Source organism: Procambarus clarkii, chromosome 7, assembly GCF_040958095.1.
Source record: "Procambarus clarkii isolate CNS0578487 chromosome 7, FALCON_Pclarkii_2.0, whole genome shotgun sequence".
In the NCBI taxonomy this organism is placed as follows: Eukaryota; Metazoa; Arthropoda; class Malacostraca; order Decapoda; family Cambaridae; genus Procambarus; species Procambarus clarkii.
The window spans coordinates 10,866,432-10,879,556 of NC_091156.1; the positions used below are offsets into that span (position 1 = coordinate 10,866,432).

Genomic DNA, 13,125 nt, shown 5'->3' on the forward strand with positions numbered 1-13,125 from the left:
TTAACTTCCCAAAAGAGACTGTTGGTTATTGGTTTAACTTCCCTAAGAGGACTGCTTATTGGTTTAACTTCCCAAAGAGGATTGGTTATTGGGTTAGCTTCCCAAAGAGGACATCTTATTGGCTTAGCTTCCTAAAGAGGACTGCTTATTGGTTTAACTTCCCTAAGAGGATTGGTTATTGGGTTAGCTTCCCAAAGAGGACTGGTTATTGGTTTAGCTTCCCAAAGAGGATTGGTTATTGGGTTAGCTTCCCAAAGAGGACTTCTTATTGGTTTAGCTTCCTAAAGAGGACTGGTTATTGGTTTAGCTTCCCAAAGAGGATTGGTTATTGGTTTAGCTTCCTAAAGAGGACTGGTTATTGGGTTAGCTTCTCAAAGAGGACTGGTTATTGGTTTAACTTCCCTAAGAAGACGTCTAACTGGTTTAGCTTCCCAAAGAGGACTGGTTATTGGTTTAGCTTCCCAAAGAGGACTGGTTATTGGTTTAGCTTCCCAAAGAGGACTGGTTATTGGTTTAGCTTCCCTAAGATGATTGGTTATTGGTTTAGCTTCCCTAAGAGAATGGGTTATTGGTTTACCTTTCTTAAGAATATGATTATTGGTTTACCTTCTCGAAGAGGACTGGGTAATGGCTTTACTTAGCAAAAGTGGACTAATTCCATTATGTAACAAATTGTCTACACTTTGGAAGCACAAGCAATGTGAAAATAACACTACGTACCCAGAGACAAAAACTTTTACATAGTGGTATTGGGTCACCTTTCTAAAGAGAACCAGATATATGGGTATATTTTCGAAAAACAAGTTCTGGGTATGCAGTTCTACATCAATCGACTTAAATCAAAACAAAAGCAAATAATGCATGAGAGACAGCCAAAAAGATCTGGAAAAATATACAAAAATTGATAATTGAAGAAATAAAAAAAAGCTGCCAAAACCGAGGCACAAGCGATAGCTATAGCCGATTTTTACTGGCGAGGGCGACGGTGATTTTTGTGTCCGGGTGTTGTGACACTTATTGTGACACTTGTTGTGACACTGGGAGTGCAGGCGATGAGTCACAATAACGTGGCTGAAGTAGTTTGACCAGACCACACACTAGAAGGGGAAGGGACGACGACGTTCCGGTCCGTCCTGGACCATTCTCAAGTCGATTGAGAATGATCCAGGACGGACCGAAACGTCGTCGTCACTACACCTAGTGTGTGATCTGGTCAGACACTGGGAGTTGTGACACTGGGTGTTGTGACACTGGGTGTTGTGACACTGATGTCACAAGTGTCAAGCGTTCTTCTAATTAAAAACTTTATATGTATGATAAGAAAGTTTATTATCATGATAGAGAGATGCCAGACCTTGGTAATATTAGGGGGTTTATAATCAAATTGATTCTCTTGGTTTTCTAATTGGTTAAACGTCAATTGACGTTAGTCGCAGAAAAATCCTGTGTACTCGTATGTCCGAACGATACACGAGCATTGGTTTGCTCACATCTTTAGCAGGACTCACAGCTGATTACGGTCTAATAGCTCTGGAAAATGAGTTTAATTCATTAGACCTCTATTACTAAGACTAGCCCATCCTCATCAACACGGGCCCAAAGAGGATTTATGCAGCCACCAACACCCCGTTTATGAATGAAAACCGCTTTACACACAACTGGCAACTGATGACGTTCGAACATTTCTCAATCAGTGCTTCGCTGACGACCTCTGTTCGAATTGTAACTGTAATGCTCTCAACGCTTCCCCCACGTACTTCATAAATAACTAATAGCCTAAACACCTAATCCATGCCTAACTACACATGGAACATTAATATACGACAATCTTAATATATATATATATATAAGGAAAGAAACATATTTGAATGCATAAAATGTTAATTAATTAAAGTAGATAAATGTGTCTTGGACGGTATGGGAAGACAGCCGTCACTTTAACGAGCCTAGCCTGAGAAAAGTTTGCCAAGACTCCGAGACATTTATTCCACCTTTCTTATATTATCACTACTTTAAGTAAACCTAACCCTCTTACCCTAACCTAACAAGAATAAGAAATAAAAAAAATAGTTTGATATGTGGCGTGCATGAGGTGTGTGACGTCGCCATGATGCCAGAATTTGACTCCTGCTTGGGGTTCGGATCCTACCAAGTGGAGGTTGAGGGGGGGGGGGGGGGTTGGAGGTTGAAAGCCCAAAACTAGAAACTTTGAGAATTGGAACCCAAGCATTTAAGAAATTCCAATTTTGAATGAACAGCATGTTCAATTTTATGGATGCGTCTTTGTAGTCGACCGCTGGATGGAATGGACTTCGTCTGAGAACGGGTTGAGAGATGATTCGAAAATTCGGGCAAATAGATTTCTATACTATATTACCGTATAATGCACGTCTCACTGTAATACATTTCACTGTCACGTCCCCAGACAGTGAAGCCTGAGAGCGTAATCCATGGTCATTCACTATACAAACGAAATTGTCACCATAGTAGTGTTCTAGTGCATTGGTCAGCACAAACGGTCCACAACTGGAATGTCACAAATTCGATTTCCGTGGCAGGCGCGTGTCCTTTCATCTGATACCTTGATTCATCTAAAAGTAATAGGTATCTGAGAGTTAAGCAACTGTTCAGGCTGCATGTTGGGGGAAGGTTTGCAGTTGCACTAACTACGGGGGGTTCTCTTTGAGTCTAACAGGCTTCTTGTCTCGCGACCAAAGCCACTTTGTCGTATCTCCGGCAACCGTTGCTGCATCTGGCCAGCACAGAGCATAAAACAGGAATTCTGACCAATAAGAGAAAAAGAGAAAGACGGATGGGTAAAAACACTAACTCAACAACATCAAACGGAGAACTCGACTTGGGACTGGCAGCTTCTCCTCCGTACTTTACAATTTGACTGGCTGGCGATTCTGGTGCTGGTCTGGGATTGGTCCGTTCTTCCCCGTGGAGGCGCGTCTTCTCGCTAAATGGGGGATGGGGCGGACCGGGGGACCCATCCTCGACCTCAAAGGACTGTGGTTTGTGGATTTGGTTAATTCGCTTCCGTATTCGCTGGGGCAAGCTGGGAGGGGTGAGGTTAGTACGGAGGTTAGTAAACAGTCCACACATTCAGACACACAAATGAAAAACTTGGTGAGCTAAATGCACACTTCAGGCTTCTGCTACAGGCAAAACTTTAATTCCATTCTAGATGCGGTTGAGCTTCGGTGACACACCGAAGGATATCCTTCGTCACTGAGTAAGTGACGTATCCACGGCACTGAGGATATGATAACCAAAAGGTTCAGTAATTAACAGTAATTGTAATACTGTAGCTACAAGAAACTGAAGCGTGTGTTTATATCACCAAAGATGTTACAATTAGTGTTTTAGGTTAAACTTAAATGAAATTGAAATGTTATTTTTGTTAAATTAATGTTAATAAAACATATATACTTATACACATTCGCACTGACACACATTCGCACTGACACACACACACACATGCACACACACACACACACACACACACACACACACACACACACACACACACACACACACACACACACACACACACACACACACACCGTCAGAAGTTTCTACAAGTCATATGACAGATAATTGGGAAGACGGAACACCACGAGCGTAACTCTCATCCTGTAACTACACTAAGGTAATTAAGGCCTTACGTAACACGTAAGGCCTCACAGCAGGCACACACCGTAAACGCAATGTGTCTAAACTGTAGCGGCGTAATGATGTTAAGAAAGATCTCGTAAGGACGGGATGGTGGCGAGGGACTCATCCATATATGCACAATATATATGTGTCTGCTTGCACATATATAAAGTTTAGATTTGTACAAACGTATACTCACACACATGAAAGCACACATGTGTACACTGGGTATGTCTCGGTCTCTCTCGGTCTTGGTCTCTCTCTCTCTCTCTCTCTCTCTCTCTCTCTCTCTCTCTCTCTCTCTCTCTCTCTCTCTCTCTCTCTCTCTCTCTCTCTCTCTCTCTCTCTCTCTCTCTCTCTCTCTCTCTCTCCCTCCCTCCAAACCTCTCACCTGGGGGACTTGTCTCCTGGCGGGAAGCTCTTTTCCCTGGTGTGTCGTTCCCTTTCCCTCGCCTCCCTCTCTCCCCTTTCCTTCTCTTTTGCTTCCTTCTCCTGCAGTCTCTCCATCAGTATACGACTCTTCTCCCTCTCTCTTTCCAGCTGCTGCCGGAGCTGCTCCGAGGCGCTAGATTCCCTCAGCGTTTTCACCTCCTCAGCTGTCGAGAAAATATAGCTGTCACTACAACAAGTACAATTAGAAGGGACAAACGTAGCCACACACACACACATTCAGGCATCTATACACCCACCCGTCCACACAGCTAGCCTAATCCTCAGCTGGTTATCCACACATCCATCCACCCAAAGAGCTAGGATATTTGTCCAATCTGTCATCCACACACTCAAATATCCTATCCCAAGAAGTCCTCTTCACGCTCGTGGTTCACGTGTGAACACGTACACACAAGCACAACTCCTCCACAACACTATTCCCAATACAGGTAATCCCACAGGAGAAACGCTGACGGGTATAAGTACTCACCTAAGTGTTGATTTTCCAGCATGACCGCCACCAGCTGCTCCTGCAGGGCCGCCAGCTGCGCCTCCGCTGCCAGGTGGTCGCCATCACCCTGGCGAAGAACGAGAGAGTGGATGGTAGAGCGACGGTGTCACTTCATGCTGGTCGGGACGGCGGTAGGGGGTAGAAATAGCCTAAGCTACTCTATCCCTTTGAGATGTATTTATTGCTTATCTCAATAAACATACTTGGGACGGCGGTCAATCCCCGACCGTCCAAGTGGTTGGGCACCACTCCTGCCTCTCGTCCCATCCCAAATTCGTATCCTGATCCCAATTCCAAGTGCTATATAGTCGTAATGGCTTGGCGCTTTATCCTGACAGTTCCCTTCCCCTCGTCACTCATACTTGCAGACGTAACATTATGAAGGTCTCATGGACGACGAGTACGGTGGAGGACGAATGAAAATACAAAAAAAAAACGAAGAAGAAAAAGTACAAGCAGAAAACCAAGTTAGAAAAAACGGAAGAACGACTTGCGTTGGTTGACAGGGGTGAGAGGCGGGTTATGGGAAGGAAGGGAAGAAGGAGAGGGCCAGGTGCAGGGGGGCCACGCGCCCTCCCTCTCTCTCTCTCTCTCTAATGGAGCTCCTTGAAGCTGGTCGACTGATTACGTGTTTCGTTCATTGCGAAGTTATTTTGTTATGGAGCCCCTAGTTCTGGTGACTGCGCCGGCCCGGGCAGTCGTGAGGGAGGAATGTCACCACTACTACTACCACAACCACTATCACCACCAACACCAAGCTGGAAAGAAGTGTTGGAAGCCATCTCCATGCACAATTTTAATGTCAATTCGACAAAGAACTCGAGCGTCACTGGAGTTTTGAGAGTAAATATCACACCAGTCCCTCTTGGCGACGGCTCCCCGCCCCTCTCTCTCTCCGCCCATTGTCTGGGACCCACTGGTTCTTTCATATATATATATATATATATATATATATATATAAGCACTGAAAGAGATATCAATAATAGAATCGTAATTGAATGCCAAATGCTTGACTCACAACATAATTAAGTATACATTCTACATGTCTTCTGGTGTTAGCACTATAATACCTCTCTTCCTTACCTAGATAAGACTGCATCTTCACCTCTCTCTCTCTCTCTCTCTCTCTCTCTCTCTCTCTCTCTCTCTCTCTCTCTCTCTCTCTCTCTCTCTCTCTCTCTCTCTCTCTCTCTCTCTCTCAACCTTTCTCTGTCTTTCACTTGTGCGTTTCGTCCACCCCAACTCATGGTGACACTCCCTTTAAATGACCTGCCCCCTTCTCATGTCACTTACTCTCGAGTTCACTGGGATCTTTCCTCACTACCATTGCCACCACCAACAACTTCAACCGAAATTCCTTTCATCTTTACCCCTATCATTATCACTCCTTTCAATACCACCATAATTACCACAACCACTATAAACATTACCAAAACGACCATTACTACAATCATTATAAACATCGTCACCACATCCACTATAAACATCGCCACCACTACCACAACTATTATAAACATCGCCACCACTACCTCAACCATTATAAACATTGCCACCACTACCTCAACCATTATAAACATTGCCACCACTACCTCAACCATTATAAACATTGCCACCACTTCCTCAACCATTATAAACATTGCCACCACTTCCACAACCATTATAAACATTGCCACCACTACCACAACCACTATAAACATCGCCACCACTACCACAACCACTATAAACATCACGCCTACCACAACCCCTAACATCACATTCTCTTCGTTTCTCATGAATGTTCCCCTCACGCCAAAAATTCTCTCTTTCTCAACACGTCTTATTTTTAATTTACCCTATTTTTTTTTTAACATGGCTTTTAGCTGCTCCTGCATCCATATATCTCTCTTCCATTATGTTTCTCTTCTGCTGCTTGTTTATCTCTTCTTGCATCTTTCTTTTCAATTATCGCCTCTCTTCTCTCACGCTTAAGATCTATCTCACCTCTCTCTCACGAGATGCGCCTCTCATCTCTTATCCTCTCTTCGTATCCCAGCTCCTAACCTCTCCTCGTATCCCTTCCAAGCGCTAGCCTGGCTTAGCGCTTTCTCTTCAGAATTTCACTGCTTTCACTTTTCTCTGTTTCACTCACACCTCTCTTTTCTTCACCTGTCCTTCATTCATTTTGACTTCCACTCTGGCATCTTACCCACAAATGCTACTGCTGTTCCCGCCCACAATCTCTCCGTCCACAACCCTCACTACCCACAACCTTCCCTGTCCACAACCTTCTCCGTCCACAACCCTCCCCACCCACGCCCGTGTCTACCTGCGCGTTCATCCGACATGAAACCATTATTTCCGTAGCAAAGGTCAACTGTTCACTGTATCTGCTCGCAGCCAGTTAGCTCTCGAGTGCTTTCGACGATCGATGTTCAGCTACAGGGCCCCACCTTTCGACCTTCAAGTGACTAGTGTGGGTGTTCTCTAAGCTCCCCACACACCCCCATCGTCCACCCACCTGAGGTCCCTCACGCCTACTCCCCCAGAACACGCGAGTAGATTCAAGTATGTTTATTGAGACAAGAAAGAAATACGTCTCAAAGGGATAGAGTAGCTTAGGCTATTTCTACCCTCCCACGCGCGTAAATAATCTATCCCGCCTCACTCAAGACCAAAGCCCTCATCACTACAGGGATCCAAAGACGCGTTACGAAATTATTTAGAATCTTTGTGGTAGTAAAATTTACCCATTTTAGGCCTGTCCTATATATATAGTAAATTGACGTCACTCGTGTATTTATCCATCCAATATGTTGAAGTTATGAAGACATATTTTCCCACTTGTTTCCAACTGTATTTGCTAAAAAAAATTATCATTTTTTTTACAATTAAATAAGTCAAATATAAATATATTGGTACCGTAATATCTTGGAACTTTCAGGACCTTGTTTACATCCATTAATGCCTTGCATTCACTTGTCTGCTTGAGCACATCTCCCTCAGCATCTTGCAGGAGGCGGTAAATTCGGTGCTTAGAGAGGCTGCCATATTTCCGTGACGAGGTTCGAACCCTCATCACGGCCCTTATGGATTTGTCCTCCTGGCTTTGCAATTTCTTCTGATAGTTATAATTACAAATCCTCATCAGGCTTCGTAAGCAGCCTGACGGTTTAGACACTTTTCGTTACATGTTCTCAAGAGAATGTTGTGTTCACTTTGAAGAACGGTGAACAGAGGTGCACACCATAACCCGAGTGAAGCCTCACTAGCACCAAGTGAAGGAAGATAACATGTGTATTGCCGATAACTTTTAGATATCAAAATATGAACGTCACTGACTATTACGCACGTTAATATATGGCCGTCATGGTTTTAGGCATCACTAATTTCCAGAAACCTTCCTAAATTATTGACCAATATCCCCAATAATGAGCTGATATTTAGTGCAACTTCATTTACCGAAAGTTCCACATTTACCCTTGTTTACACTGAACTGTTTTTTTCCACGTCTCTGGCCAGACTTGTAGCTCACAGAAGTCTTCTCCCATTTCTACAGTCTTTCATTGAATTTGTAACACGTCCTATTTCTGCAGTCTGAAAATGTATTTTATTTCCATCTTTCAAATATTTTGATGCTAACATGACAGTCTGCTGCTGCACAACATGACAAATTCACTGTTATGTCGTCCCTCACCTGATACTTGTCTCTGTTGACGTGAAGTCTCTATGGTCCAACATTCTCATTCTCTCATTCTCTAACTCACTTATTCTCACATTCACTCTCTCACATACACACACAAAGTGGGAGAGTGGGTGTCCGCGGACGCAGATGCGAGTATTAAAGTCTAAAATAGATACGAGGTCAGTGGTAGATAGGTGCGGGGGAGGGAAGGCGTAGTCAACACGCTCTCCAGGGGTATCTAGGGAGACGGTTGCTGCCGCGCCACTCCCAGGGCGTTCACCGTGGCGGAGGCGGCTACGTCTCTCTCACACACTCTCTCATACAGGCCACATTCTTAGAAGATGGTAATAGGTGCCTCCTGCCTACTCGAGATGCAGATACAAGAGACTTGAGGCGACACACTGGACACAAGGACCCCAAGCATACCCATCAACCCTCACACACACACACACGTATATATATACATGCTGATACACACACATTAACTAAGCAAGTACAAACAGGTGAGTATATACCTCCACCTACACACTAAGATCCTTAGCTGACTCGAACAACAACAACCTCCAGACAATCTATTCAAATTTGCTCGTTACCAGTTAATTGTGAACTAATTAGTGAAATTATGCTAATTATAGAAATAACAGGAAACCCTGAATAATATATATATATATATATATATATATATATATATATATATATATATATATATATATATATATATATATATATATATAAATTTTATTTGGTTAGATATATCTTTTATATATGCTTCACGATCAGCTTTACTGCTTCACGGTGAGCTTCAATCATTGCTTCACGGTGATCAGATTACTCCCCAGAGCACAGTGGGCTTCGCTTGGAGACGAAACCCAGGTGAGGTGTGGTAGTGGAGAAGGAAGGAAGGAAGGAAGGAAGGAAGGAAGGAAGGAAGGAAGGAAGGAAGGAAGGAAGGAAGGAAGGAAAGAAGGAAGGAAGGAAGGAAGGAAGGAAGGAAGGAAGGAAGGAAGGAAGGAAGGAAGGAAGGAAGGAATGAAGGAAGGAAGGAAGGAAAGAAGGAAGGAAGGAAGGAAGGAAAGAAGGAAGAAAGGAAGGAAGGAAGGAAGGAAGGAAGGAAGGAAGGAAGGAAGGAAGGAAGGAAGGAAGGAAGGAATGAAGGAAGGAAGAAAAGCAACGTTTGATGACCCCCCCCCCTCCTCACGACCACCTAGAGAAGCTACAGACCTAGTCGGAAAAATGGCTTATAGATTTCACCTCAGCAAGTGCAAGATAGCACGAATAGGGACCACGATGAGAATCCTTCAGGGCAACACTTGATACAGGGAAAAGCTGCTCGAGGCAGAAAAGAAGGACACTGCAGAAGATATATCACGTAGTTTATCACCTAAAGCACACAATAACATGAGAGCATTAGCAGCATACCTTGATCTTGAAAATATTTGTAATGTCTTCAGGAATTTGCATATGGGGACTATGTTTTTCACGACATGTTGTATTACGAATGTGAAAGCAGTTCTAGAAAATGCAGCCTTAGTGTGAAATCGCCACGTGAAGATATGCAGAACAGAACCAAAATTTTTTGTCATAAAATGAGCCAAAAGTAGATCTCACAGAGTCAGGACAGATTCACAAAAGTTAAACAATTACATAGAGACGGAAGGTAATGATTAGCGCAAGCTGTTGCACAGCCACTACCACAACCCTTATAAACATCACCACTACTACCACTATCACAACAATTATAAACATCGCCTAAATGCGACACTAGAGAACCATGTGCATGAACTGAATAGAAGAGGATGTCTTCATATTCAACAAACCCCTATTCAGTTTGACTACAGGGTCACCAAGATAAAGGGAGTAACTGACAACCAGAAAACAGAGAGTCATATTCAGAGAAGAAATGTCGGAATGTAAACAAAGAGTCCCACAAGGGTCGTCCCTGGCTCCTCTGCTGCTTCACATTTAAATTAAAGAGCTGTCCGAAGATTATGTTAATACTTAGTAGCGAGACATGAGCATTTCTTTACGAGTCTCCTCTTCAGTTTAGCCTCGGCTATCTTGCAGTGTTCCCTGGTGTGGGACTCATAAAATTTGTTCTAAAATGAGTAGAATCGCAATGATAACCAAACAAGTTTGGGTGTTGGGAATAGAGATAGTGATGAAGGTAGTGGAAGATATATGAAGAGAGAGAGAGAGAGAGAGAGAGAGAGAGAGAGAGAGAGAGAGAGAGAGAGAGAGAGAGAGAGAGAGAGAGAGAGAGAGAGAGAGAGAGAGAGAGAGAGAGTTCATGTTCATGAGACCTTCCGGTGTTCACCTTATAGCACAAATTCCAGCTGGTCTCCTCTCACCTTGGTCGAGGATGGGGAAAAGGAGGAAAAAATTACGATAAATTTTCATTAGAACGAGAGATCAGGGATGAACTACATACACAACATCAGAAGTAGATATGATATGAGACATCAATAGGTCTGGAGTCCTAAGACTATAAACTAGTAGAGTAAGGCTTAAGCATAGTCGCTGTAAAAGAGAGCTTTAAGCATAGCTACTGTAAAAGAGAGCTTTAAGCATAGCTACTGTAAAAGAGAGCTTTAAGCATAGCTACTGTAAAAGAGAGCTTTAAGCATAGCTACTGTAAAAGAGAGCTTTAAGCATAGCTACTGTAAAAGAGAGCTTTAAGCTTAGCAAGACTTCGTTCTTGTCATTCGTTCCTGTATTCTCGTAAGTACAAAAGGAGAACAGCAGGAGGAAAGGCAGAGACCCATGGAGGTTTAGGTGAGAACACGCGCACATATATGTAAATTCTCTGCCGTGGCCTACGTCACAAGCTCATTCTTGTAAGTGATGGCTTTACCACAGGCGGCTCGGATAAGCGGGCCGGAACCACCATCCTCTAACACGTAAATGACGGTTTAAACGGTTCGTTACAGGCCCAGTAAAGCGATATCTCACCCAAGAAGGCTTTTGTAACTTTACGCTCGTTGTTTAATCCGGCCTCCACTTTACAGAGATGTAAATTCACATCTTGCAAGTAAAACATCAAACATCTTGTGGCACATTAAAGTTTATACCAAACCTGTTCTTGTGTTAATATATAGATAACTTCTAATATACTTTATTTTAGTATACACTCTACAAAGGATTTTAGGTGAGGTTACAGCATTTAGGTAACTAGATGTCACTCACTTTATGTCTAGCATGTAAGTTTGATTTATTTTGCTAAACACCTGCCCAATCGCTACGGGTGTTAGTGACTTTGCAAGAATATGTAACACCCGTTCCCCCGAGTGGATGTTCTTTCACAACCCAATGTACCTTCTTGTATATAAATAAACACCTGTTTAACCCAGCCAGTGCAGTAATGACCTGTTAGCGTGATTAATAAAGATTCTGATTCTGACAATGTTTACGATCTGTGCTGTTATTTTGACTCTTATGCAATTAATTTATTCTATTTGTTTACATAAATTTTCCGAATTATAACTGTATTACCATTTATGAATACATTATCTTTTTACTTATATGTGATTTGTATTTTCGCGTAAGAAACATTTGAGATTTGATTTTTCAATATCTAAATTGCATCGTGCGCCTTTTAGAAGAGTTTGTGAGCAAATTTTCTGCTTCTACTTCACGCTGGTGTTCCATGACGCGGCGCTCAGGCTGTGGTATTGTCAGGACTTTCAGCCTTAATCTCTGACTGAACTCTGACCTAATAATTAAGGAATAAATATTAGTATTAATATTTTTTTTAGCTGGTTAGTCAGCGCACATACGAGCACGCACGCGCGCACACACCCACACACACACAAAGTTGATATGATAGAACAAATAATTCAAGATTCTTTGAATTAGACAATCGGCGGCTTAAAAGGCGGAGGCCAAGAGATAAAGCTTGATCCGGCAAGCTTAAATAGGAGTGTTCGCGAGCCGGGCTGCGCGAGCACACACACACACACACACACACACACACACACACACACACACACACACACACACACACACACACACACACACACACACACACACACACAATGCATACAGCATATGTATAACCGAAGGCTAGAGTATGCAGTGCGAGCATGGAGCCCCAAATCACAGAGCACCAAACAAAATGATGGAATTTTTACAGGATAAAGTGAAATAGCTAAACCTAATGACAATGGAAAGAAGAGAAAAGGTTACATGATCCAGATCCAGATAAAATGGAGACTGATGATAGTTTACTACGTGATAAAGCAGTAAGGAGGTAGTTTTAAGCATAGATAAGACAGGAGACAACAGTGGTCGGAAGTCATTGCCTTAAATGACCGACTGCTATACAGGTGGAGCCCGGGAGCTAGAGCTCGTGCCTGCAAAACTCCGCCAGGTAAAAATGAGACCCTTCCCACATCATCATGTCAAAATCTGTTAACAGCACTATAAATAACCAAGTTAATTACCAGACAAAGACCTGCTGGAAATTGACTCACTGTCAGTGATAAGAAACGTACTGTCAGTCAGTCAGTCAGTCTCAGTCTCTCTCTCTCTCTCTCTCTCTCTCTCTCTCTCTCTCTCTCTCTCTCTCTCTCTCTCTCTCTCTCTCTCTCTCTCTCTCTCTCTCTCTCTCTCTCTCTCATTTATGCATCCATTTCCGTCACTTTCTCAATAAATATCGTCTCTGTCATCCCCGTGTTCCCTCTTCCCCAGCCTACGGTTGAGTGTGGCTTGAGCCTGGGGGAGCCCTGGGAGATGGGCTCGAATTTATTGTGGGAGCCCTGGGAGCCCTGGGAGCCCTGGGAGCCCTGGGAGCCCTGGGAGCCCTGGGAGCCTCTGGGGGCTCCATAGGCTTCCAAGGCCCCCACACGGACACTCACCCACAGTG

The 13,125-nt window shown here is 43.3% G+C and overlaps 1 protein-coding gene across 7 annotated transcripts in view; it reads right to left on the reverse strand.

The window, feature by feature from the left end:
* LOC123761297 (GRAM domain-containing protein 4) overlaps positions 1-13,125 on the reverse strand; it is a 115,119-nt gene that overhangs the window by 29,897 nt on the left and 72,097 nt on the right. For 5 of the 7 annotated variants that reach the window (XM_069312859.1, XM_069312866.1, XM_069312839.1 and 2 more), the window contains exons 3-5: positions 4,583-4,670; positions 4,052-4,256; positions 2,831-3,061 (exon numbers count right to left, since the gene is read on the reverse strand). In XM_069312859.1, the coding sequence (XP_069168960.1) occupies positions 2,831-3,061; positions 4,052-4,256; positions 4,583-4,670 (524 nt within the window). The remainder of the gene's footprint in view (positions 1-2,830; positions 3,062-4,051; positions 4,257-4,582; positions 4,671-13,125) is intronic. The other 2 variants (XM_069312873.1, XM_069312852.1) reach the window with 1 other exon arrangement.